Below are 27,054 nucleotides of genomic sequence, written 5' to 3' on the forward strand. Positions count from 1 at the left end.
TGTGCTTCGGCCTGTGTCAAACTGGACTGGTAATGGATCATTACTGATCCATTACTTTTACTTCTAAAGCGTAAGTACGTTTTATTTCAAAAAAATACTTTTGATACGTAAAGTAAGTGTCATATATATTAAGACTTAAGTAATTAAGACTTAAGTAATATTATAAACTGGTGGTGGATTTCCGCAGGAGACGACACTCTCCTTCAACACCGGTGAACATCCAGGAAATGGACATTGAGATGGTAACATCTTACAAATACCTGGGTGTTCACATTAACAATAAACTGGACTGATCTGATCATGCTGCTGCACTTTGTGTTTCCAGTCCAGTAGATGGTGATAGTGCACCTGTAAGCTATTTTGTCACTCGGCATTGAAACGTAAAGAAGAAGAGTAGTTTCCATAGAGACCGTCTGCTGTGGCGAAGAACGTAGCTTACCTACAACTGCAGCGACAGGTAAGAAAATCACTGTCGTGCTGTTTTTAATTCGCCACAAACAATGGTATCATGACGAGTTTGTCGCCTTTTAAAAACAGAACAATCCCCGTCAACTCGCGGTGACACCAGGCGTTGTTTTATTCTCCTCACACACGGACAGACATGTAGCCGTGAGCTAGCTATAGTGTAACTAAATCTTAAACACACGCTAACGTTGACGCTTTCTTATGTCATAGTGTTTTTGTGTGATTTGTGATGGGTGCACTGTTGTGTGACTGAAAGTCTCATCTCCACAGACAGTGTTGGAGTCGGTGTAGCTCTGTTCGCAGGTCACAATGTCCTTCAGAGACTCCAGAAGTGAGTGATAATGTTGTAATAATAAACCTGGAATCTCTCATTTATCAGGAGGTTACACAATGTTAGTAACCGAAGTTGCATATTGTTTGTTTGTCAGATTTCACCGAGATGATGAGGGCCTTAGGTTATCCCAGGCTCATCTCCATGGAAAACTTCAGAACACCAAACTTCACTTTAGTGGCAGAAATATTGACATGGCTTGTAAAAAGGTACGTACGAGTTTGACACAGGCCGAAGCACATGTAAAGTCCTCTGTGAATTTTTATTGTGTATATGTTCTTTATAATTCGCTCTATTTGGTGTATTTAAACTATACTTTCTTTCAATACTTTCTGATCTGAGAGCAGACTCTTGGCTCCAATTTATGTAAACACAACACTGATTTCTAAAGATCAGCATTGGCCTTTAAAAACCCCATATTGGACAACCTCTCCCAAAAATCTCTTTTCTTTTTCTTACTACTTGTTGATTTGCCTGTTGTTACCCAGAGAGATAAAAGCAGAGAAAGCTCTTACAAAGCACAATAAAGTCAAATGCATCATGTATCATGTTTTGCATCAAATCTGGATCTTGATGCAGATTTTAAACAAGCTGCACTGTTGCAAAGCAATACTGACATTTTTGGCAGCAACAACAAGTCAAAATGATAAAATGTCAAAAAAAACATTTTTGCAGTTAGTAATTCTTAGTTTTGGTTCCAGCTCACCACCAAAGTCAAAATTTGGCCACAACCTTAAAAGGAAAATATAATAATCCATACTTTACCCTACATTAGTAGAGGTATATGCTATTGGTAATTTGCATTGTATCTGCTGTAGATATGAGCCTCACATGGATATTCCCACAGATGTGGACACTGAGTCAGAGAGGATATTCTTCATCAAGGCTGTGGCCCAGTTCATGGTGACAACTTCCTCACATCTTGTCCAGATTTACAGCTCATTTAAAGCTTCTGAAAACCCCGCTGTAAGTCTGTCTTCTTGACCAGTGTTTTCCCTCGGTCACAGGCAACGAAGGCTCACATTAAACTGAATACTAAGCGTCTCTACCAGGCCGACGGGCATGCAGTGAAAGAAATGCTGAAGATCACCTCAATGTTGTATGGCGCGATGAAGACCAAGCAAATGGCTCTGGGAGACCGAGTTGAGGAGGATAACAGCAAGTTCAAGTTTGATCTTGGCTCACGGGTGAGGTGGTGGTTTCTTGTTGTGATGTTAACGTCAATATTGATCCGCGGTCGTCTCTAAAAACTTAAACATTTATATTGTTTTTTTTAACTGGCTATTCTTTTCTGTACCTATAAAATCATGGGAGGGAGAGTTAAGCATGTTGCTGAGTGTGTCTCACTCTGTGTTGCTGCAGATTTCAGACCTTAAATCAGCTCGACAGTTGGCGTCTGAGTCCACATCTAAAGGAGCATCTCTGTTTGATTTACTGGGGAAAGAGGTGGATTTAAGGGTGAGGAAAAACTCACACACTAACTCACATACTTGATCTCAAAGTCCACACAGCCCTCACACAGTTGTAAAAAGAATGTAAGAATCTACCCTGATGTGGTGATTTCAGAATTTCTATTCTGATGTAAAGATGATTTCATATGCAGGTATAAGATGCTCCCTGTAGAGGAGGCTGGTAGCAATGTGGCCTTTTTTCAGCAGTGAATTCAAGTTGTTGCTCTCAGATGATTGCATGTGTAAAAAAGACCAGTGTCAGTGATTCCTACCTATACAGGAAATGAGAACTGCAGCAATTGCCAGACCTCTGGAGATCAATGAGACTGAAAAGGCCCTGAGAGCTGCCATCAAGGAGGTTTTGGTATGTATTTATCCTGATAATCACTTTTTTTTTTAAATTCCCAATTTTAATCATTGAATGACCATCTTTGTGTTTTATTGTCAAGGAAAGTGTGGAGAAGACCAAAGAGTTGCTTACTAACGTTGTGTCAGATGAAACCAGTCTGGACGCCAAGATAGAAAAGAAGCAACAGGAGCTGGAGAGGAATCGTAAGAGGCTTCAGACACTGCAGAGTGTCAGGTCAGCTCACAAACTAACTGTTTTATGATTTTATGCATCTCAGTTCATCACCTTGTACTTGCATGCAAAAAAAAAAATTCTTCCTATATTCAGGCCGGCTTTCATGGATGAATATGAGAAGATTGAGGAAGATCTGCAAAAGCAATACGAGACCTATGTGGAGAAGTTCAGGAACCTCTGCTTCCTGGAGTCCCAGTTGGATGAATACCACAGACTAGAGCAGGAGCGGTTTGAGGTGTGTGACGGTTTACACCTGGTGTTAAAATATGTCCTCTAGTGGTCACGTGACACTGAATCCTGTGGCTGAAGTAATTTAAATGCTCGATAATGTTAATTTGCATCTCTTTAGAACAAAAATCTCAATATTCTTTTAAAATTATATTTTGCCAACCTCTAGTCTACTTGTATTTGTTCCCTTTTCTGGCATAAACACTGACCTTGTCATGACTAGTAGTCCTCATTGGGACCAAAACCTGGTCTTAATGAGGCAAAACTTAATTTCTGAGGAACTGGTTGAGTTTAGTTTCTAAGACTTGAATTGTGTTTAGGTTAGGGGTTAGGCATTAACTGGTTATAGTTAAGGTTAGGAAGAATAACTGTGCAAACCTGTGAGTCTGTGAGTTATGTTAACAACAGTACTTGTCTGTAATGTGTTATATAACAAACAATGGTATACACATCTGTGTCTCATCTGTTGGTGTGATCTCATCATGGCCAGATCACACCAACTACAGGTCTGGACAGTCCTACTGTGTCCTGATTACACAGAAACCACATTTAAAAAGGTGGTTCCTTAACCCTATAGTGTTGCTGCTACTTAAAGGGCAAGGGCAACCAGTCACGAGCTGCTCGTGAAAAATTAGTTGGTACAGGTCACAAATTTATGCATAGCAGTGAAAATGTAGATGATACTTTGAAAGCAGTGTGGGTGAAAGAGATTTAAAAAAAATTGACAAAATTCCATTTGTGTTCCCCCGCAGGAGGCTGAAAACACTCTGAGAATAATGCAGCACAAACTGCGGGAGGAGGAGAGAGATATGATGAGGAGCTCCTGTGAGATTAACACAAAACAAAATAATTAAGTGTATGTTGCTGGTTTGTTTGATGATTTAACAACCTTTATTTCACTGACTTCTTCTGCAGTGAAAGATGAGGATTCTGACATGGATTTCCCCGAGGATGATGGCTCAGACAGCGACATAGAAGAAAGTCGACCCTCTAAGCCTCAGCCCGCAAGAAATGGCATCATGGCAGGTAAACAAATCAAGGAAAGCCATGTCTTTGAAATGTTCATGAGTAATGAGTCTGCTTTAAACGGCCTTAGTTTATGTTTTCGAGTCTCAAAAAAATGAACACATTACCAATGAAAACATTGCCACATTTCATGTGAACTGTTTTCACCCAAGGAATTGGAACTCGTTTTGTCGGGACCATGCAGGGCGGTGACAGTGATGAGGTAAGTGCTGTCAAAGCAAAATCAATTCAAGATGTTTTTGTTTCTCTTGTACACATATGTGTACAAGAGAAAATGTGTGTGTGTGTGAGCAAAATCGCCACAGCGAATCAACCTCGAATGGTTGACTAAATGAAAAAAATTTCTGTATAGAGATGTTTAAGTTGAACAAGCCAGTGTAACCTCAATCCTGGACTCGCAGTTTGGTGGTTTATTGTTTATAAACTAAAAGCAAAATCTGCTTTTATATACATACAATATATAGTTGTTTCCTCTCCTATTGTCCACTTGTCATCAATCAATGCTGCTTTCTTTTCTGTCTCTCATGCAACAGCCTGGTTTACTTTTTTTCTTTCTGTAATTTTGTCATGTGCACCATCTCTTGTTTGTGTTCTCACCATCTTCACATCCCTCTGGGTTTTGATCTTTCTATTTCTATTTTATCTTTCTCCGTCACTCACTTGCATTCCAAAAGCCCCCATTAGCTGTCTCCAGAGGGTCAATTCATTCTGCCAAAAAACAACGGCGTCTAAAGGTTTGTGCAGGACTAGGATGTAGTTCTCTTTCCATCCCATCTTGATAGATCTTGAATGGTTGACTAAATGAAAAAGATTTCTGTATTGAGATGTTTAAGTTGAACAAGCCAGTGTAACCTCAGTCCTGGACTCTGTGTGCCTTTGTGGTTAGATTCCCTCGTCTGATGTAGGTTGTAGAGCAGTTTGGTGGTTTAATGTTTAGTTGGAATGAAAATACAAAACATACCCTTTTGTAGCTTGACACGATGTGTTAAATTTCTATCCTGTTGTTGATCGGAAGAGCTGTGATCACATGGGCTGTTGTTTCAGACAGAGGACAGCGAGATTGGCGTGGACGAGGATGATGAAGAAGGTGAGGAGGAGGAAAGCAAAGATTTGGATGATGACAGTCTCGAGGGATCGGTGCCCAAGGGCGCTCCCAACTCCAGGGGAGGCATGAGACCCCCTCTATTAGAGGAGAGTGACAATGACTTCTGAATTGAAAGAACATGCTCGGCTCGGACGACAGGAAAAGTTCTGCCAATTGTTGTGACCAATATCTTTTTGATTCATTATATTATTGCGATAACTGAAAAGCAGTGTTGCAATGTAACGGAGTACAAATACTTTGTTACTGTACTTAAGTACACAATTTATGTGTCTGTACTTTACTTTATTTATTTTTCTAGCAAATTTTACATTTACTACATTTCCTCTAAATGTCTTGTTTTGTTTCTACCAAATAAAATTAGAAGAAGAGTTAAAAATGGTCTGTATTTATATAGAATTTTTCTAGTCTTAATGAGCTGCTTTACACTATAGTTTTCACCCCTTTCCTACCCATTCACATGGGGTTAAGTGTCTTGCTCAAGGACACATATAGAGTAGAAGTATCTTTTCTATATATAAAAGATACTTGTACTTTTACTCAAGTATCCCTTTAAGGTACTTTATACAAAACTGCTGAAAATATATTCTTAAAAATAGCTTTTTAGATTTGTTAATATAACAGGAACTTACAGAGGAAAGGGTGACATTGGCGACTTTTGTCCCTCTGTCAATTGTTAATCACAACACCAGTTACGATACACCTTACTCGAAAAAAAACCAAAACATTTTAAAGTGAATGAAAGGCAAACACTTTTCACTATTCGTGAGCTCCTTTTTTATGATAGTGAATTTAACCTCAGTGGTGAACACACACAAACTAAGTACAGGTTGACCTGTCCCAGGATTTGAACCGGCAACCCTGTGGTTACAAGCCCAGTTCCCTTCCATGGGCTGCCTGTGTATAGTCAATTAAAATAAGGTTGCTTAAAAGAAAGAATTAAGAAAATAGGCAACTAAGACTAAAATAAACGATAAATCAGGTAAAACAAGAGCAAATAAGTCGTAGGTTTGCTTAAAATAATGACAATAAATTCACTGTATAAGAATTTGTGATATTGGCATCAGTATCACACACAAAAAAGTGGTATGTCCCATACCTAATCAGGAGTAGTCATAATGACATAGATATCTGACACTGGAATTAGAAAGATATACAATTTAGTTACACATGAATGGCAAAATTAGTTTGAATCTTACTAGTAAAAACTGATTTAGGGATATCTGTAACATTACTGTTTTGACTAGTAAGAATGACGTCGCAGATATCGGTGAAATGTTTAAATCGGCTTGCCATAGTCAACACTCGTACTTTGTTTAGTCCCGCACAATAACACACAGGACATTATGTACATAGTTAGTATAACATGTTTTCGCGTTATCTTGTGATATTTCATAGTTCTAACAATAAAAGTACTTCGTTAGAACAATATACAGTCATACGTTAAAACATGAACGTACATTGATTTATGCTAAGGAATGTTCAATAAACACGTCACAACCAGACCTATGTCACTTCAATATGGCGGCGACGTTGACGTAGCTTCCAGTGACCAATGCGTAAAAAGCTCGGGAAGAGAGAAGGTCGAGGAGGAGGAGGAGGAGGAGGAACCGAGTGAGGCTACTCCTTAGAGTGGGTAACCGCTGCACGGAGACGAAATTCTTCTGTCCTCGTCAGCCTGAGTAAGTACGTGACGGCGGCTATGAATGAAGACAAAGCAGGAGGCGTCATACAACATGATACCTGCGCCTACATATAATCTTCCGTACGGCCTGTGAAGGTTTACTCCTCGCTGTCCGTCCACAGTGAACCGCGTCACCGCCGCCACCACCACCACCATCGCCAGGCGATGACAGCGACTCCAGCCACTCCGCAGGTGATGAGAGACCGGCTGCTACAGGCCGTCGACGGCCAGAGTAACGTGAGTGTGTCCGCTAGTTTCCAAAGAGCGGAGGGTGATGAGAGGTGGACAATGAGCGAAGTCAGACTTTAGGCTCGTACAGTCAGTACCAGGCAGGCTCACAGGCAGCTGCTGCTGGCTACTGTTCACATCTCTGTGTTATACTGAGCCCCATCACCCAAAATGCAATATGTAATATTTAACAAGTGGATGGAGAGACAAATCAAGAATTTAATTGCGTTAATAAATTGTTAATATCTCTCTACAAGACAAAAAAAAAACACCTTGTGAGTGCACTAAAATGAATGTGATTATGTTTAATGTGATTGCCATTTGTTTGATAAGTTACTAGTAAATTACACTGCTGGACCTGTGTGTGCCATTTAACTGTTCTCCCAACAATATTTACACTGTATGTTATTTAACATCCAACATTAAACTCCACAGACTCATTTAAACTGAAGGGTTTGGCTGATGTAATCCCTTGTGTGCTGTTCATAGTTTTGTTACTCAGCCAGTGTTCATGGGTCTGGTGGACCCTCTGGGTTTTTAATTCAGCACAGTCAAACAAATTTATGTTTAATTCATCCCAAATACAAGCAAATTAAACAGCATATATGGTTAATATTTACCCTACTTTTTTTTTTTTTTTTTTTTTTTAATTTGCAACCATAGTTGAATTTACTTGACGTGTTATGTGTATTCACTCACACCAGCAGCTCTACATATGTCCTGGGTGTAACCTAGACATTGTTTTCACTATTCAATAATCTGGTTATTTTTTCATTTGCATTGTACAGTAATTACTTGTTCAATAAGAAACTGGAACCACCAAATGTTTGTCCAAGCAACAATGTAGAACTCCAGTTATTGGAAACAGGGTTTTACATTTATTTTTTGCTTAAAAATGAATAGGCAGGAATGACAAAATAAGGTACCACTGATGGTAAAGTATGTATGTAAGAAATAGCATTCCTGCCATCAAGAAGTTCCTCTAGTCATGTCTAACAACACTGACATGACTTTGATGTACCGTCAAAATCACAGAAGTAGGTTGACATTTCCTGATATATGTATATATAGTTGACACACTCTTGTCTGTTAAAATGGTACATTTGCATGCAGTCTCAGTTGGTCATATTGAGCCAGAAATCAGTATGAGTATATTGTCTCTTGACGTGCAGGTGCAGGTCTGAAAGTCTATTCAAATTATTCCTGACCTTTTAATAGCCTCTCTTCTCTTTCGGTAGAACAACCACATGACCTATAGGTTGCTTAGTCACAAACTGTGACATCTATCAACTGAATGGCTATTCTTGGATGCTGTTTTTGTAATGTTAACACTGTGATGTTTCCAGATTGTGATGTAAAAACACATTTGTTTTGTCAGCAGATATGCAACATGGGTGTAGTCGTGGAGGTTATCTCTTTTTTGGAGAAATATCCAATCACCAAAGAAGCACTGGAGGTAGGTTTCATTCAGACCCACAATACTTTAAATAAGATACAGTTGATTCTTGCTTTTCAGAAGTCACCTGCGCTGTTCAAAACCAATCTTTTCTCCTTTAAGGAAACCCGCCTTGGAAAGCTGATCAACGAAGTCCGAAAGAAAACCAACAACGAGGACCTTGCTAGACGTGCAAAGAAGCTGCTGCGCAACTGGCAGAAGCTAATTGAGCCTGAGGAAGAGTTGATTTCCAAAGAACACACGGGTGCATCATGGTCTTCAAGCTGTGGAGTTCTTACCTGTATGTCTTTGCCCACTGCAACCACCCCATCGTGTAAAACAGGTCCAGAGTTAAAGAACAGAAATAACTTTAACAATTGCCATCCCCCAAGGTTTGAAAAAACAGAAAACAGAAAATGCAAGGGTGTTGAGAAGGAAGGGAAGTTCTTACCAGCTAAGATATCAAAAAGGACTCTTACTGATAAAATACAGAACTCCAAACAACTGCCATCCAAAGAAAAAGTTAGCAGCTCTGATATGTGTACAGATTTTAATGTACATCGACCTTTAGACAGGGATATTTCTGAGTCATTAGATGGGTTTGGTAAAATCCCTGTCAATGCTGTACAACCTCATCCAAGTGTCTTGGGACACAGCAAGCCCTCTTCTTTGCTGAAAGCATCAGTTCTGCAACAGCAGTCTAGATCTCATCAAGCTGCCACCGGAGGGCAGTATCGACCCAGAAGCCCTCACGGCTCCTTGCATAGTCCTCAAACTCCGATACAGGAAGCTATTGTCAAAAAAACTGCAACACAACCGCAGAGTCTTTCTAGCCTCACAGTGAGGCCTGGCCCTGTGAACACTTTTGGGCTAGGGCCTTTTACTCAACCTTTAAGTGTTGGTGCTCAGGGTTGTGACCACTCACAGTCTACAGATGTGGACTCTCAAAGCAGGCTTCCAAATGTGTCCAACAAAGTAGGTTTAGAAGACAATGGTCCTTTAAGCAATATAGGGGAAGTAAAAAGACAGAAATGTAGGCATATGGTAAAGTTAGATGTGCACACTGTAGAAGACAGCACAAAACCAGTCAGGTTAAAAGATAGGAAACTGTTATTTGACCCTGTGTCAGGGAAGATCAAGCATTCGCTTCCTAAGGAAGTAGGTGTGGAGAAAGCAGTCAAACTGGGGGATAGACATGAACCTCAGTGTTCAGAACAGCTGAAGCTGAATTCATCAGTTCCTTCTAGTCCCTTACAGCACAATGACTGGAAAGAGCTGTCAAGGAGCAAATGCATCCAATCTTATCTTAGCCACCAAAGCAGTGTGCTGACATTGTCGGGTGCCTACACTCCGGGGGCACATTTTGTCATGACAGAGTTCTTAAAACCACAAGAACACCAAAGTAAAGACACCAAGAAAACACACATGTTGACACCAGAAATACCAGCCAAGGATTTACCTGGGATTAGCCGAGAGATTGTTAATGAAGACCTCAGCAGAATACACACACAACACTGGCCGGGAGTTAATGGCTGCTATGACACAAAGAGCAACTGGTACGATTGGTCACAGTGCATCTCTTTAGACCTGCATGGAGATGAGAGCAGATTGAACATACTGCCATATGTCTGTCTGGAATAAAATCAGGTTTCTGTTTGTTTATAATTCTGAATTTTTAAAAAGTGATCCAGTAACTACATTCCAGACTTTTTCTGCTGATACACCTACCTACCTTTTACAGAAAAAAACAAAACAAAAACTAAGATTAAACATTTTGATAATGTGAACTTATTTCATATTATACTTGCCTTCTCCCTTTACTGTGTATTTATTTTGTACAATATTACTTGAAATAGCAAAGCAGGTTATGCTTCAATTTTGCATTGTTTGTACTGTTAAATGCTGAATAAAGTAGTTAAAGGCATTTTGTTAGATATTGTTTGCCTTATGAAAACTATTGTTTTCCCTCAAGACAGAGCCATAGTGAATGTACAGAAATGAGACATTTGTGTTCAGTCAAATGCAGAGAGAGAATGTCTTGGTACTTAGTCCTTTAATGGACACAATTTTGATATGTGTTAATAGTAAATAAAAAACAAGGAAACGGTTTCTGGTTGCTGTCTCTTTAAGTGTTGAGAAGAAGTCCTGCAGATTACTCCTTAGTGTTCTGCATAAATCTAGGTAACAAATATTGATTCATTACCAGAATTTCTCCTCTGTTGCTAAAGTTAGGGTGGATTTGATCATTTGGTTCAAATAGAGAGGGAGAAATCCACCTCTCAAAAAAGCAACAGAAGACTAGAACATTCTATACAAGGCATACTGAAGCGTTCAAAGAAAGCAAATACAAAGTACGTTTTCACATACAACGAATTTGACTTGGTGTTTTGGGGTGCATTTAAATTAAAAAAAATAAAAATAATTAAATAATAAACCTAAGATATAAACAATGTATACAGTAACACAGACACACAATATGTACATAAGTGGAGGAGGAATATGTGGAGGTGCAGTGGGGTAAAAGGAATTATTATTTTTATATGGTTAAAATGATGCATAAATCTGCATTTGTAACATGAATATAATGTTGACTGCCCCTGAAAATGTCCGAGTGTACACGCATCAAGTTTATTCATGTGTGTATATGTGGGTTTAACCTTTATTTATCCAGATTAGAGACCCGTACCATAGAGCTCCAGATCTCATTTACAAACGTGACCAAGAGGTCAGTAGCACATGTCTTAATAAATATCTTAAATACAAGGAACAAGTTACAATACATTAAAGTAAAAAATAGTGGTTTAAAACTGCAAACGAGTTGACAGTTAAAGAGCAGAGGGTTGAGAGCGCAGTAACAGTTTTATGAACAAAGGGACTGATCAATGGATTTCCGTTTCCGTAAGTGTCTTTTTTATTTTGAAGGCTGTGACCGGAAACAGGCTCTCATTGGCTGCGGTTGTATGAGGGTAACTTGAGGAGGGCAGCCGTCCCTCCCCCGGTGCAGCCACACGCACACCTCCGGTGACTCGTCACTCCGCACTCACTGGAAGATGGCTGCGGTGGAGCGGACCCCGGTCAGGGAAGGGATCCGGATCGTTTCGTTGTGTGTGTGCTGGTACACCGTCAGCTCTGGGGGGAACATCGTCAACAAGATCATCCTGAACGGGTTCCCGTACCCGGTCACCGTCTCTCTGTTTCACATCATATCCATCGTCGTCTTCCTTCCGCCGCTCCTGCGAGCATGGGGAGTCCCCAAAACAGAACTGCCGAGCAGGTACTATCGCTGGTATATCCTGCCTCTAGCCTTCGGAAAATACTTCGCATCAGTGTCGGCTCACTTCAGCATATGGAAGGTCCCGGTCTCATATGCGCACACGGGTGAGTACAGTGGCTTATTTGACAGTGACGAGGTGAGCGTGTCGACTGTGGTGACCTGTCGTCAGCTGGCGTTAGCTTATTAGCTTTGTGGCTAACTCGGAACAATTCGGTGATACCGACAGTGAAGTCGTTTGTGGCCTCGGTGCTCTGATGGCGTCGTGAACTGAAACATGAATGCACTCATCACTGAGAACTAAAACCACATATTTCCTCTTTTCAAATGCTCCGTTATATGAACTGTTGGAGGTGCTGATAGCTTGCTAACCTAGTTAATGAATGCAGTTGTGACGTGAGAGGGGACGGACCATCAGTGAACCTGCTGCGTGTTGTTACTCAGTAAAACAGTCTCAGGAGCACGTAGTGACGTGTGAAGCCGCTGATTTCCTTTATCGAACCGATACCATGTAAATTTATGGCTGAAATCAACGAGACCGATATTTTGTACACAAAGGAAAATCAAAATTCTAAAGTACTGTATTTCAATTTGTAGCTTCAGCCCTTTTTGGCCAGGTGGGGATTTGAACCAGCAAACCTCCGGGTACAAGTCAAGTTCCCTTTCCACTTGGCCACGGGCCACTCATTCATAACAATATTTATTCATGTAAATTACGTTGTTGAAAATCACTTTGCCAAAATTCAGCGACAGTGCTTACATATTTATACATCCACAGTTTGCATATGACTGACAGGCAGAAGAAGAAATAGTCCCCTACCATTAAAATGTGTTTTCTGTAAATACACCTGCCTTGTGGGAAACACTGCTTTCCAACTTTATTAACTTTAATGGTCAGATACAAGTCAGCTCCTTATGTAACTGATTTCTCCTAACATGCCTGCTGTGCAATTCAATAACCCAAACTCCAACCTCGCTACACACATTATTGTATAGGAATGAGATTAACCAGGACTAATATGCACATGCAAATAGGTGAAAAAATAGAATACACAGTAAAGGTTAAAGAGCTTAGACATGACTAATATGTAAATGTGAGTGAGTGAAAAACAGGGATGAGAATAATGAAATCAGCATAGGCAATAATGTAATTACATTTTATACATCCACTAAGTCATTATTTACAGTATTTGCATTTATACACGTCTACCTAAGTAGATCTGAAATACTGTTAATGTTGTGTGCTGAAAAATTTGCCTTTCCACTTAAGTGCCAAAATGTACGGCAGTTACAGTCCTGAACATACAGATTATACATACATATTACAAATAGTGTCATCTCCTTAGCGTGCTACAGCTTTCTTAAACAAATGACAGTAAACTAAACATCTCCATATAAAACCAAAAATACTGAAGTACATAACAAGTACCTCAAAATACATAGTACATTGTCAGTTTTTGTTAAAGCTGTTTAATACGTAGGTTTATCTATATCAAGATTAGGTCCTAACTGAAATCATGTCAATGAACTTTAGAATAACTCCTGCAATAAATCATTAAATATGACTTAATCTGTTAATGCTTTTTTTGTGTGTCAGCTGACTTTATACTTTACCAGGGTGAATAGACTCTTTATTGTCAGACACACCAGAGCAAACAAGCTGTAATAGCACGTCATTCACTCTGTGAATAAACTTTGCAGCCTAGCAGTTGTATATGAAGACATAGAGTATTTAGCGACTGACAGAGGTGTGGACCTCACTCTAACATATGAGCATTTTGTGATCCTAACCTCAAGTCTTTTCAGCTCAAGTTGCTGCTGAAACATGAAAACTGACACACTGTTTTGTATCCGTTTCTGTCACAGTCAAAGCTACAATGCCTATATGGGTTGTCCTGCTATCAAGAATTATCATGAAAGAGAAGCAAACTGTAAAGGTGAGTAGGTTTGATGCAGCCAGCATGACACAAGGCCTGCTCTGTTGCAAGTGTTGGAGACTGCAGTGGTGATGTGGCACAGCACTGAGACTGTACTGCTGCTCACGTTACAGTCATCTGCAGGGGCTTCCGTCACTCATGCTGGAGGATGGAAATCAAAAACCAGCCACTTTCACCTGGTTAATCCCCAAATTCACCCACCTCTACTGGTATTAGGACTTAACTGGTTTTCTGTTTATTCACATTTCACATGCATAATATAATTGCATGCAGTGTACATGTTGTGCGGTGGAGTGTCTCAGTGGTTAAGACCGGTACCCTGGGTTTGAAAGACATCGTGGTCGCAAGTTCGACTCCACCCCTGGCTGATTGTACTCAATTCCATTGTAAGTCGCTTTTGATAAAAGCGTTTGCTAAATGACATGTAATGCAATGTAATACAGGTGACTGAAAGGGTTATGTGAGGAAACACAGTAGGAAAAGAAATCAGTAGAGGAATTTATTTTAGATGAACTGGTGAATCAGTCCCCGTAATGAAATAAATTGAGTGAATGTACTGAAATATAATATAAGTAACACCTATATTGTGTCAACAGTAATTGATCTTTAGTGACATGAATTTCCTTGCGCTGAATGCATTATTATGATTTATTCTTTCCTCGAGTGCTCAACTCTTTCAGGACAACGGAAATAGGACAGAAAACAAGGCCTCTGCCAAATAAGCCGAGGCCTTTTGTTGAAGTTCATGGTTGCTGAAAGGAGCGAGCACTTTCCAGTTGTGAACTGGTCTATAAAGTATACTTGGACTGCAGCAAGCTGTGTATTTTTCCTTAGTTTGTTAAACTTCAGATTGTTTTTGTGAGTTAAATAATATGAATCATGTTTAAATTGTTATTGAGAAGTTGCTCTGCTCCTTTAATTTATGGAATACAAGACTTGGCTGTTAAGCCAGAGTTTTTCTGTCTGTCTTTTCCACTCTCGTGCACACAATATTTGAAGAACACTTCAATGGCTTGCCTTTATATACCGCACAAACATTCACTACAACTCACAGGTTAACCGATTAGATTGCGGTGGGTAAAGACTAAAGTCACTCCCAAAACACATTCTTGCCTCAACCCAAATATGAATATATGTCATCTGACGAGTTTGTAGAAATACAAAAGAAATCAAAAATGTCCATGACAATGTGACATCATAATGTTCTGCAACAGGAAACTTCCATTTTAAGTGGACAGCTGTTGAAGTCACCTTACCAATGTTGACTTTGACTTATTTTAGAATGCACACTGCACTCAGTGAGTTTATTTGTCATTATGGATTGGACCTGTAACCGTCAGTCGGTTGAGTGTCTTTTCTTCTTGCTGACGCTGCCCCCTGTCTCTGTGTGGTCCTTGTTGCAGGTGTACGTATCACTCATCCCCATCATTGGCGGAGTGCTGCTGGCCACAGCGACTGAGCTGTCCTTCGATGTTTCAGGATTAATCAGCGCTCTGGCTGCCACACTCTGCTTCTCTCTGCAGAACATCTTCTCCAAAAAGGTAAATTTTTAATCCGTCATTTTTATTTATCCTGTTCTGGCGTTTGTGTGTTCTCCCCATGTGTGTTGTGTGTGTGTGTGTGTGGGGGGGGTTCCTCCAGGTTCCTCCAGGTTCTCCAGGTTCTCCGGTTTCCACCCAGAGTCCAAAAAGAATGTAGATTTGGCGATTAGGCATATTGGAAACTCTAAATTGACCATAGGAGTGAGTCTGAGAGTGGACAGTTGTCTCTATGTGGCCCTGTGATGGACTGGTGACTTGTCCAGGGTGTACCCCGCCTTGCAGTAGTAGCAGTAGAAGATGGATGGATGGATGGATATGATGGCTCTTGTTTTGCACTATTTTCTAATTCACCTATATGTTTGTTGTTTGTGTCTCTCAAGGTGTTGCACGACACACGGATCCACCACCTAAGGCTCCTAAAAATCCTGGGCTTTAATGCAGTGATGTTCATGCTGCCCACTTGGGTCCTTGTAGATCTCTCTGTGTTCCTTGTCAATGGAGACCTGGTGAGCTGAAAATACAGACGTCAAATCTTAGAAACATTAATACTTGTATTAATAATTAATAATCATAAGGGAATTCAGCAGGATTTGACTTGCAACTTAGATTATGAATTACCTGATAAAACACATTAACCTCCCTGTCCCCAGTCTGACGTCTCTGGGTGGACAGGTACTTTTGTCCTCCTGCTCATCAGTGGCTTCTGCAACTTCGCCCAGAACGTCATCGCCTTTAGTGTGCTCAACCTCGTCAGCCCGCTCAGCTACGCTGTCGCCAACGCCACCAAGAGAATCATGGTCATCAGCATCTCGCTTCTGATGCTGCGCAATCCAGTCACCCTCACCAATGTCATGGGTATGATGACAGCCATAGTTGGGGTTTTTCTTTACAACAAGGTGAGTTTCCCTGGGTTCTCACAGGCACTTGAACATCTAAGGATTGTCATTACTAGTGAAAAATATTATTTAATTTGTACATTGTCATAAAATTGAATTTGAAACACCGCATTGGTGACATTAAGAGCTAACATAAACTAAATGGTTCAGTTATCTTGTATGTTAGATAGCAAAGGGTCAAATTATCTGCTTCTAACTATTCCAGTCTGCCAGCTGGTGGTGCTTTGAAAACAGCTGCCAACTGAACCTGTGTAAGATAACCGCGTGGTGCCAAGATAAGGTTGTTATTCTGAGGCAACATTATGGGGCATGTGACTCTTTCTAAATTGTCTCTGGTTAAAATACAGGAAAATGCTTTTCTTGGTTCTGACACCCGGGTACCCCTAGATTGAGCCTTTCATATTTACTTCAGGAGCCAGATCAGAGGCCCCATTTTGTACCAGCGTGTTTTTGCAATAGCCCACAATGGACAAACTAAACATCTTCAATCAATCACAGATATTGTGTAACAAACTGAGTCTACATATCTGTGATGGGCATGTCTGTGATTTACTTCATTTACATTCCAAAAAATCCTCCCATGTCACTCACACTCTGTCCAACTTGCAGCCACTTGCCAATCAACTTGAAAGTAAATCATTTTGTTGTTATTGTTATTTATCCCTTTGGTGAAAGCTATTTGGGTGACAGCCACAGTGCAGTGGCATAGGAAACGTTTTTAGATTTTCCAACCATATTCCCTTGTCCTCTGCTTACAGGCCAAGTACGATGCAAATAGGCAGAAGAAGCTGCTGCCGAGCTCCAAGGAGGACCTGGTGTCCTTTGACAACCCAGCACTGGAGAAGATCCAGGGCAACGGTTCAGTGCCTTTTTCCCATGGGTTAGAGCAGCAGCAGCACAGTCGGAACAACGTGCTGACTGATCACTTTCAGTACAGCCGGCAGGCCTACACGTCAAACTACAGCAGCAACCACCAGTACGTGGTGTAAAGGAGGAGTCTGTCGTCGCGCTGGGTTGCCGTCATCGACATTACTGTGTGTGTAGCAGCCCTCCCTTCACCCTGCTTCACACTCGAGACTGAAGGCAAGTGCTGTATGTTCTGACAGGAAGTCGATTTTGACGGGCCAGTGACGTGACTGCTTCCACGCTCCTCCCTGTTTAAACTTCATTTTTGTGACAGCGTTGCATTATGTCTCACTGTCCATTTATTACTTGGGTACTGACTGTGGGGGACAGTTTATCATTTTTATCAGGCGCCTTTAGTGGGAATGGTAGTTTACTGTTTGGAAATGTCTGAAAGGTTTTGATTTCACAACTCAACCCAGTCAGTGTTTTGGATTTTATTTTAGTTTGCAGGGATGTGAGATGTAATCATACTATTATACTTGATGTGTGATGTAGGCATTTCATGCTTCATACTGTCATTTTTCTTCATGAGGCATTTGTCTGGATCTGAAGGCAAAACACATTTTTCACATTGTCCTTCTTTTTAAAAGGCAGATGGGATTTAAATGAGGACCATGAAGGATTTCAGGCAACAGTCACTTGGAAAAGTCTTGAAATATGCGATTTTGTAGATTTTGTTTGTTGTTATTTGATCTGCCTGCATGAGCTCAGTGCAGAGGTATTTCAACAACTATTCAATGAGTTGCTAAAAACATTTTTTCGACATTCATTCATAATTTTCAGAGAATAAAATCCCACTGTCCGTGATTTTTCTGGCTCCGTTTTGGACCTGGTATTAACGTCAGTCCTGAGAGATCCAATCACAAGTGGACAGAGTTGAGTTCACACCTGGTGTCTTGGATGCGTCTTCTTCTTCGTGACCACATGAGATTGGATCTGTCTTCACCCACGCTGTGTTCAAATACAAATGGACGGAATCTCTGTAAATCACGACAAAATGTTTTTTTTTTACTGTACAAATAAGCTGTCGATGTGTGTTTCTGTGAGTGGAAGAAAAGAGTCAGGATGAGCTGAGTGAGTGTGCTGCAGTAACATGAGTTTCAATTTTAACCTCTTACAGAAAATAAATCGGGATGATCAGAGTTAATATTGTGCTACAGATAAATAAATGTATGACCTCTGGTTAGTGGAAAAAAATACAGTGGAACTACAGTAAGGGCATCAGTGGAGGAGTAGGTCTTTAATGCATCCCGAGGCCAGATTGCTCTGATGCATGCTCAGGACTGTGGCCACCTTGCACTCACTGCTGCCTGTGTGTGATCGGATCACTCAGGACTGATGTTAATACCAGGTCTTTTTATTGTAACACCACAAGTTCACAATTTCAAAAATGTAAATGCTTTGGTGTGTGATTAAACTCCTGAAACACTCACGACATTCCCATCAGCCGGCTCTCTACTTTGTTTAGTGCTGACCGGCAAATGTTACAGTGCCTGCTGTAACGAACGTGTGCGGTCGGAAACAAATACAAGTGCCTGATGAAGAAAAACACTCCCACTCTGTAAAAATCTGTCAAAAAAAGAACTGCAGTCAGACTAGTTTTTAACTGCCACTGTTGAAAACGTGCCTTTCTGAAATTATCTCACAAAACCACACACACACTCTCTGTTTATGATCTGTCGTCGTCCCCAAACATTTGCTGTTGTGGAGCATAAATGGTGAAAAAAACAGTATGATGCTTCATCATTCTGTACGTTTCAGCTGTTCCATGTAACCGTCATCATGCATGCATGATGTTTTCACCTTTTTAGAGAGTCTATGTAAAATATCATAGGGATGTTAAAATGAATTATTTCACTCGTAGTTTGAAGTGAAAGAGTCTATTTTAATGCAATGCATAGTTGTTTTTTTTTTGTCGTATTGATCTGTGAAGCTTGTCGGAATGAGTAGGATCGTTCTTTCCCGTCGGGTGATTTTTCAGCCTGAACCAAAGCTGCTCTATCATGTTTTTGTTTTTTAACCGAGGCCATTGTCAACTTTGCACATCATGAAACATCTAAATGTGTTGTTCTGTTATGACATCAGTTGAGTTACTAACTAACTTGTTCGGCTGTTTTAATGTTAAGCGTTCTTCGTATTGTTTGCTGTCAGACATTGACTGGACAGACTTTGACTTTAAACAAGACGTGCATGAAATCAAAGTTTTGGTTTGTGCAATTCGAGACCCAGCTGTAATTTCAGGTTAAGCTGAACCTTGATTATCATTATTGATTTATACTGATCATTAATTCTTTTTTTACTCTTTGGATTATTTATTTCAGGAAATGCCTCTTGCTTGTTTCTCTCTTGGCATGAATGCTTCTATTATCTCTAATGGATTCTTAAGTATCTCACTGCAGCAATATCAAGGTTATTTTTTTTTATGTTTCTTTTTGGTAATTTAACTATCTTTGCAATTAAATCAATACAGATTTAATATTTGAACATGCCATCTGTAGACTGTAAGCTTTTTTTTCAGCTTTACTTCAAACACTTGAATGATGTCACATCGTGAGTTTTAACAGCCCCAGCTTAATAACTAATGACTCAAATGTCCATTTTTGTTGGGACTGCTGGTACAGTTTGTATACTTGTTGACAGTTGTGCACTTTTGAGGCTGTTGAGCTGCATTAAATTAAGATGTGGAGGTATACTAGAAATGGAATGCAGTGACCCGATGAGCTGGTGAGGAAAGTGAGAAGCAAAGCAGAGGACTGACTGCTTTGTCAGGTGGCAGAAAACTGTCAGTCTAGGAGATGGACATGCACGACTTGCATTTAATCTGCTTTCTTCATACATTTATTTGTACAGTTCCTCTTTGGAAACATCGAAAACACTGGAGCCTGTTTTCTAATTATCAGAAAAAACCTCGGTTGAACATCGGCCAGTAATTGGGACTTTTTTTTTTTTAGATAAGCAGATGCATATTGTAACTACGACTGTCCTTTATTTGCATATCAAACCAGTTGATGTGTGTCATGCACATGTGAAGCAACTGTGTAGCTGTGAGTTAATTCACTTAATTCACAGTTATGTCAAAGTAAATGAATGAATCTGCACATTTCTGCTTGGGAGTCTGTGATATGATTCAAATAGCAGGACTTTGTACGTCCAGTCAAACTGAACTATTGGTTCATGGTGTAGGAATGTAATACCCGAGTGCAAACTGACACCTCAGAGTTTGCACTCATTTTCCAAAATGTTGTAGTCAAGTCTTGACTTTTGGATGTAAAAGCAACTTTAGTGATTTGGGAGAAACGAATAGTAGTAGAAATTGGTACACTGAAACCTGTTAGTGGTTAATCTCACTGTTGCAGCTCATGTTTTAATCTCTGGAGTTCCTTCCTGTTTTCTTTTTGGTCTTTTACTCATGTTGCCAAAGACATGAGAGTTTTTCAAGGCCTCGTTTACAAGATGTCAAATTTATAAATGCCAACAAGTTTCCCTCTGAGTTTGCTCCTCAGCATCTTGCTGGTCGTTTTGTTTCTGTACAGTGAACTAACTGAGTTTGGATAATGGCTCTCATCTGTAAAGCTCGAAACGAAAGTCAAACGAGTGAAGAAAGAGTACAACTTTGTAAAACCTGTACAACTGTTTGGTTTGTGTGTCTGTGTGTCTTTTAATGGGTCTTGAGACATAATTTTTACTTCACCACTGTTTATACTTATTTATGGTGTCAAGGTTTAAAAATGTACAGGAGTGCAGCTCAGCACACTCTTCATGTCCACTTATATTTTAGTAAATGCTATTTTTAAATGTGGGGGAGGGGGGAATAAAAGCATCATGGATTACTGAAATGTGTCTTTTATATCATGCCTGTATAATTGAATGTCTTGTCTTCGAAATTAAACGCAACTAAAAGCCAGAAGGAAATTTTATTGAAAGAGTCAATGATATAAGATTTTTATTAGGCTTTTGATTTTCACTGCTATTACCATAATCTATTGTATGTATAATTAAAGCAGCACTGAAAAATCCAGTGAGTTCAGTCCTGTGGTTCAGTATGAACCTGTACATTTGACACAGTGGTTTATGAGCATAGTCCAGCAGCATCTTACAAGAGCAATCTAATAGATTTCGTTAGGAGCTCCAATCCCTTTCAATAATGGACTAACATACGAATACTGTAAGATGATGAAATATTGACTTATGTGTATGGATTTACTGTTGTCAATGATTCCTTTTTCTGCCCTCTAGTGGTCAAAACAATACACATACAGTACATTGCCCTCCCTGATCCACAGGCACTCAGCTTTTCAATTGCTATTTATTCTTAGGTGAAGTTGTCAGTGTTTCATGTGTTGGGTTTATTTTATTTAACACGATGAGACAACCCCAGGTCACATATACTGTATCTACAAACACATAGTTGGATGTATTTTATGCAAGTACAACTGTGTGTATTATGAATCATGAATGCCCAAGATCATAAACGTACATCATTTAAGATTTAAGTTTGTTTGTGCAGACCCTGACGTCGCATTAGTGACATGGGATTAATAAATAATGGAAGTTGATGAGTTAAGTAGTGACATTATGCTCTTCAAGGCTGATCAAACACCGGTGAGGGTTTTGTGAGAGTAGAGAGACTATCCTCGTACCAGGAGCTGGATACTGATGGGGATGTTGATATGGTGATGGAGAATTAAAAATGTGGTCTTCTAAATATTTAAATGTTCCTGGTGACACTTAAATCTGTAAAATCCTATTTATCTTCTAATAATCTCATATGTTTTCTGGATACCTGACCCTACAGATCAGTAAGTGCAGTCAGTAAGTAAGAGGTTTACAAGAATCTTAAAATAATATAATATAACAATAAATTAAATTAAAAGGGGAGAGCAGCTTAAGAATTCAGACAGTTTTTTTTATTTATTCAGCTCAAACCAGAGTTTGAAATGTCCCACACCTTAATGCAAAAATATCTCTCCTGAGGAGTTTCCCAGAGGTTTCATGCACTGATACCAGAACTGTTGACCTCAGCTGCGCCACGATTTCACTTTTGGATGGTGGGTGTGTCCTTTAATTGTTAACACTGACCGCTGTGGACGGCAATTAGCGTGCCTGGTTGATGATATCAGATTTATTTCAACTTCAACATTTCAATGCCGAGCAAATCATATTACATTCAAGTGTGGTTTGTATGGTTTCAGAGGTCACTTGAAAACCCATAAGGCCTCAAAAATAAATTGAGCTCTGGATCAGCCTGCAGGAGATACGGTATGGAGTACGACAAGACAACAACAACAAAGTGGACAACAAGTTACAAATCCCCGTTACCAGTCCTCTAGAGGACACTGACCTTGTTTTTTTTCTTCTCAGGATGTTTCTGGGCGGAATTGACCAGTATGTTCATATCCTCCAACCAATCACAGTGAGGGGGTGGGACACTCCAATCAGAAGGTGCAGTAATGGACATAGTGGACATGACACCTCCAAAAATATTGCCAGTTTAGAGAGGCTAAACAACGCTAAGAGGGGGGGAAAAAGGACAAGCACTGAGGGAGAGGACAGCATTTCTGTTCCACAGGTAAGTGCAAGCAGTTAGCCTGCGTAGCTTGAAGCTAAAGTATTGGCATTTCTACAACAAATGTTAACGGTTCCCAGAATTGTATTGATTTCAGTGTATGTAGTTTACATACAGAAACCTACTAATAACTGTAGGTTCTGACAAACTAACCCTGGGCGTCTGTAGGTGCTGAGTTTGAGCTTTTAATCATACTGGCTAACACTACTGGCTAATGCTAGCTACCACTGCTTGTCAGTGTGGCCCAGGTGTGACTAGAGCTGGGGACACAGTACACAGCTTTCACCGTCGTCGCCATTTTTGAAAACACTTGGAGTTCACACTAAATGACTGGTTTCAGCAGATTTATTTTATGACGATTAAAAGACTAGGGAGAACAGATTTAATGACTGCACCAGATGAGGGATCACAAAGCATCACACTCTCATGAGAGTGACCATGCCTAGGAGAGCAACAGTTTAAAGCAGAGGTCTTAAACTCACGGCCCACGGGCCACATGCAGCCCTCCAATCTGTTTCATGTGGCCCACCACTTGTCAACACACTTTTATTTTGAGATTCTGTGAAATATCTATCATTTTAAGCTCATAGCGCCCACCCTTACTAGTTGCTTTTCCCCAAAAATGTTTTTCACTTGAGTCATTTAAGTTTGAGACCCTGGTTTAAAGGGTAAACAAACATCACCATTGTTGTTTTGATATTCCTGCTGCTTCCCGATGTCTTTCTTCTGACACTATTTCCTGTGTCCCTCCTCCTGTCTTTCATTTTTGGCTGTTGGCAGCATGTGTTTGCAGTTGGGTCAGTAATCAGTACAGTATTACCCGATTGTGTCCAGAGTCGGCTCAAAGAATTCAAACATGTTTTACTGACCGCAACTGAGGTCGGGTCGGGTCTGTTACTCTCACACACTAACAGATTTATGTCCCCAACTAGTGCTGACTGGTGCAGACTTTGTCCAACTGTGAATCTTGTAGTATGTCCCCAGCTTAAGGTGATTAGCGACTCAGAGACTCCATGCTGGTGGGAGTGAGCAGGGAAGAAAGGGACCAACTGCTGTGTTGACACCAGGCCACAAGTCCTGCATACTAGATCCTGCAGCACCTCTGTCCAGCTCTGTCCTCTGTGTTTCCGTCTCATCACAGGTTCAGAGTCTGCATGGCTGCATCGCACTGCAAACATTCGCTCATGTCAAAACATGCCGTCAGTCTGCTGTGTGTGAAGTCTGCTGGAGGCTTTCTGTGTCGCATGGAGTGAATTTGACAGTGGCAGGAAGCTGAGTGATGATGTTTGTGCTACACATTAACTGCGTGAACACGTGGCTGTCCCTCATGATGTCAGGATAAAACAGATTCCTCTGTGGTGACGAGGAGGCACTGCTGCGAGTGCTGCTGCTTCGTCTGGATAAACTGAGCAGCCTTCGAAACAAAGACCTCCTGAGCAGGATGTAGATCCAGGGGTCGAGGATGGGATTAACCGAGGCAATCCTTATCGCTGCCAGGTCAGCTTTGGGGTCAGTTTTCATCTTGAAGCTGTTGGCAAACACTCGAACCTAAAGGATAATAAAACAAGTCACTACAGTGTATCATAGTGTAAATTCAACTTTTGTAAATACTTTACCACGGATATATATAGAACCTTATCATTTCAGGTTTGAGAAACACCGGTCACATTTTATGACATTCTGTGGACCAAATGTCAAATGTTTACTCGATTAATCGATTATGAAAAAAGGTTCCAGCAATATAACATAATTATAAGATAGAGCCTAATATGAGCTGAGGGAATTTTGGAGTTTTTGCCCGAAAAAACAAAAAAACATAAAACAGAGCAACTGAAAACGATCATAAATCCATCTGATTTATATTCAGCTCTACATATTCTCAGAACTTTATGTGAATACAACAACAGAAATGTCCCTCAAGTATTTTCAGATAAAAACAGAAAACAGGCAAACCTATAATTATATATAACCTATAATTACAGACAAACTTCGAAAATATGTGTAATATTGTGTATGAGGAATTTGTTGCCTGCAGATGGCTCCTCCTTATCATCAGGTATCGGAAAGTATAGGCTTACATTTATTCAACTCAGTGCTTCTCAAATGAGGCTCACTGCCACGAGGTTTATCAACACTTTCCAGATGTATCCATGAAAAGTGATCTTGTTATCATGAAAACTCACTTACCTAAATTACGTTTTAAGTTAACAAGTTAAAATCAAACTGCTGCTGTGGCTCAGCGGTAGAGGGAGTCATCTTCCAAGTGGAAGGTTAGGGTTCAATCCCCTGTTCCTATAATTTACAAGGGAATAAGTCCCTGGGCAAGACACTTGGAGGCTGATGGTGATGGAGATGACAGATGTGATAGAAAAATCACTGTGTATACTGTAGATGTGCTGTATGAATGAATGAATATATGTGAATGAGTGAGTGACTTTTGAGTGGTTATCAAGACAAATACAAACCTAATTTAACTTAAAAGACGAGTTGTTACTATAGATCAATGACATTTGGACATGAAATTGTCTTCATTTAACTTAGTAAGTTAAGTAAACTTAATTAATTTGTGTCTACTTTTGCTTCAGAGAACAGACGCAATGAATTTTCATTTTCTAATCTGAAATAGTTGACTTGTTTCTTTTTCTAATCTCTGTGAAATATGATACCCCTATTAAGTTATGTGATAAATTCTCATCTATAATGCCACTTATCATTGAAATTAATGGTCATTAAATTTACATTGTGGACATTATTTTGTTTTCAAAAGTTAAACTCCATTGTTTTCCATTTTGCTGACTAACTGTGAATCTTGTTCAGTGGTATTTTTCAAGTTAAAAAAAAAGAATAATATTTAAAAACAGTTTAACTTGAAATTACACTTAACCTTTAAAGTCAGGAAGCAGGTGTCAAGTCACTGTATGTGAATTTTAAATGTAGCAATTTGAATTTTAAAGTAAATATGTAATGTAGACTTAAATCTAAAATGTCATGAGTTCCTTTACTGGTTAAGGGGGGAAAGGCCTGTTTGTACTTGAGTACAGTTGTTGCTGCTTCTTTAGAATAGATGGACAACCACTGCAGACAATCTGGTTAACGGTCTCCCTCACTGACTCACCACTAACGGTGCAGAACAGGCCAGAACCACCACGGAGGTCGTCACCAGCACCGCCATCATCTGCGTCTCTGCGGCCGAGGACAGAGCCTTCCACCGCTGCCGGACACTGGCTCTGGTGACGGGCCGCTGCACGGTTCTCTGCCGCATCAGCAGCAGCGCTCCGCACACCGCCAGGTTCAGCACGATGGTTCCCATGATGAGCAGCAGGCTGACGGCGCCGTACATGATGGAGTAAGCGGCGGCCGCCGGGTCTTGTGTTCTCCAGTCGATGAAGCACCAGGTGGCGGACGACTGCAGCTCGCTCCTCGCCATGCCCATCATCGGCAGGCAACAGAAGAAAATGTGACTTAGGTAAATGAAGAAAAGGAACTTTTGCGCGAAGCGTCTGTCCACACCCCAGCGCTGGTAGGTGTAAGGGCAGCAGATGGCCAGGTAGCGCTCCGCTGCCATGGCGCATATGATGCTGAGTCCAGTTAAACCGAAAAACAGAAGCAAAAAGGAGTGAAACTCACACGCGTGCTGGTTTCTTAGCACATGCTGGTCCAGGTAGTTGGCTATGGTGAGTGGACTGGCCAGGCAGGTGCCGAGCAGGTCCGTGACCGCCAGACCGCAAACCAGCGTGTAGAAAGCCGATGATTTTCTCTCCTGTCTCGACACTGAAAGGACGATTATTGCGATCAAATTCCCTATGGCTCCTCCAGCAAACATGAAAATAGGCAAACTGATGGCCGTCTGCACACTGGCCATTTCTGACTGCAGAGTCTGTGTTTTGTTCACGGAGACCGGGGATCCATGCGTAAAGTTGTGGCTCTCCATCGCCACAGTCACCCACATGCTGGCGTTCGTCAGTGACATTTCCTCTGCTCTGCTGTGGATGTGGGAGAGCATTTCCTCTTTAACCTCCTGCAGCATTAGATAAGCCCCCCTTGATGTCTTCTCTGGAAGACTCATGCCATTTGCTTTCCAGTAATAAGCCACACTGTCTGTGCGCACAGAGGTGGGATGTCTCTACATGCAGTGAACCACCCAGCAGCAGCAGCAGCAGTTTGACAGGAGGATGGAGCGAAAGGCACAGATAAAGAGGAAAATATGCTCTCCCCCCCCTTACAACTTCCACTATATGTCTCTCATGTCATCCAGTTGTAGCGTCAGCTGTGCGTAACGTTATGGCAACTTGTCAAGGGGTCAGTTTTAGAGAGTACAGATAAAGCAAGACACTGGAAGAGACTTCCTACATGAGTCATATGTGTGTGAACGAACTCAGTTTGTAGCCAAAGTGGGGTTTTAAT

At 40.6% G+C, this 27,054-nt stretch overlaps 4 protein-coding genes across 7 annotated transcripts; 3 read left to right on the forward strand and 1 right to left on the reverse strand.

Moving 5' to 3' along the window:
- Positions 1-119: 119 nt before the first annotated feature.
- On the forward strand, positions 120-5,560 carry cluap1 (clusterin associated protein 1). Of its 3 annotated transcripts, XM_044043609.1 has the most exons (14): positions 120-457; positions 736-796; positions 894-1,005; positions 1,615-1,699; positions 1,804-1,983; positions 2,159-2,254; positions 2,528-2,611; positions 2,697-2,830; positions 2,924-3,065; positions 3,811-3,883; positions 3,974-4,084; positions 4,237-4,286; positions 4,759-4,818; positions 5,129-5,467. In XM_044043609.1, the coding sequence occupies exons 2-14, from the start codon at positions 775-777 to the stop codon at positions 5,294-5,296; spliced, it is 1,317 nt and encodes a 438-aa protein (XP_043899544.1). In that variant the 5' UTR covers positions 120-457; positions 736-774; the 3' UTR covers positions 5,297-5,467. The 3 variants fall into 3 exon arrangements, with proteins under 3 accessions (XP_043899544.1, XP_043899545.1, XP_043899546.1); XM_044043610.1 differs by lacking the exon at positions 4,759-4,818 and having other exon boundaries at positions 129-457; positions 5,129-5,560; XM_044043611.1 differs by lacking the exons at positions 120-457; positions 736-796 and having other exon boundaries at positions 943-1,005; positions 1,644-1,699.
- A 964-nt stretch (positions 5,561-6,524) lies between these two features.
- On the forward strand, positions 6,525-10,642 carry LOC122780411 (mediator of RNA polymerase II transcription subunit 26-like). 2 transcript variants are annotated; one of them, XM_044043323.1, is made up of 4 exons: positions 6,525-6,868; positions 6,993-7,107; positions 8,480-8,554; positions 8,657-10,642. In XM_044043323.1, the coding sequence occupies exons 2-4, from the start codon at positions 7,036-7,038 to the stop codon at positions 10,172-10,174; spliced, it is 1,665 nt and encodes a 554-aa protein (XP_043899258.1). In that variant the 5' UTR covers positions 6,525-6,868; positions 6,993-7,035; the 3' UTR covers positions 10,175-10,642. The 2 variants fall into 2 exon arrangements, with proteins under 2 accessions (XP_043899258.1, XP_043899259.1); XM_044043324.1 differs by having other exon boundaries at positions 6,526-7,062.
- An 884-nt stretch (positions 10,643-11,526) lies between these two features.
- Positions 11,527-18,521, forward strand: slc35e1 (solute carrier family 35 member E1). Its single transcript, XM_044044382.1, has 6 exons — positions 11,527-11,911; positions 13,671-13,741; positions 15,145-15,282; positions 15,663-15,788; positions 15,933-16,178; positions 16,937-18,521. Exons 1-6 carry the CDS (start codon positions 11,584-11,586, stop codon positions 17,165-17,167), a joined length of 1,140 nt encoding a protein of 379 aa, XP_043900317.1. The 5' UTR covers positions 11,527-11,583; the 3' UTR covers positions 17,168-18,521.
- A 4,664-nt stretch (positions 18,522-23,185) lies between these two features.
- LOC122780452 (prostaglandin E2 receptor EP4 subtype-like) lies at positions 23,186-26,694 on the reverse strand. Its single transcript, XM_044043405.1, has 2 exons — positions 25,766-26,694; positions 23,186-24,198 (listed from the first exon to the last, which is right to left on the reverse strand). Exons 1-2 carry the CDS (start codon positions 26,675-26,677, stop codon positions 23,851-23,853), a joined length of 1,260 nt encoding a protein of 419 aa, XP_043899340.1. The 5' UTR covers positions 26,678-26,694; the 3' UTR covers positions 23,186-23,850.
- Between the last annotated feature and the right edge of the window lie 360 nt (positions 26,695-27,054).

This window comes from Solea senegalensis, linkage group LG14 (genome assembly GCF_019176455.1).
Source record: "Solea senegalensis isolate Sse05_10M linkage group LG14, IFAPA_SoseM_1, whole genome shotgun sequence".
Lineage (NCBI taxonomy): Eukaryota > Metazoa > Chordata > Actinopteri > Pleuronectiformes > Soleidae > Solea > Solea senegalensis.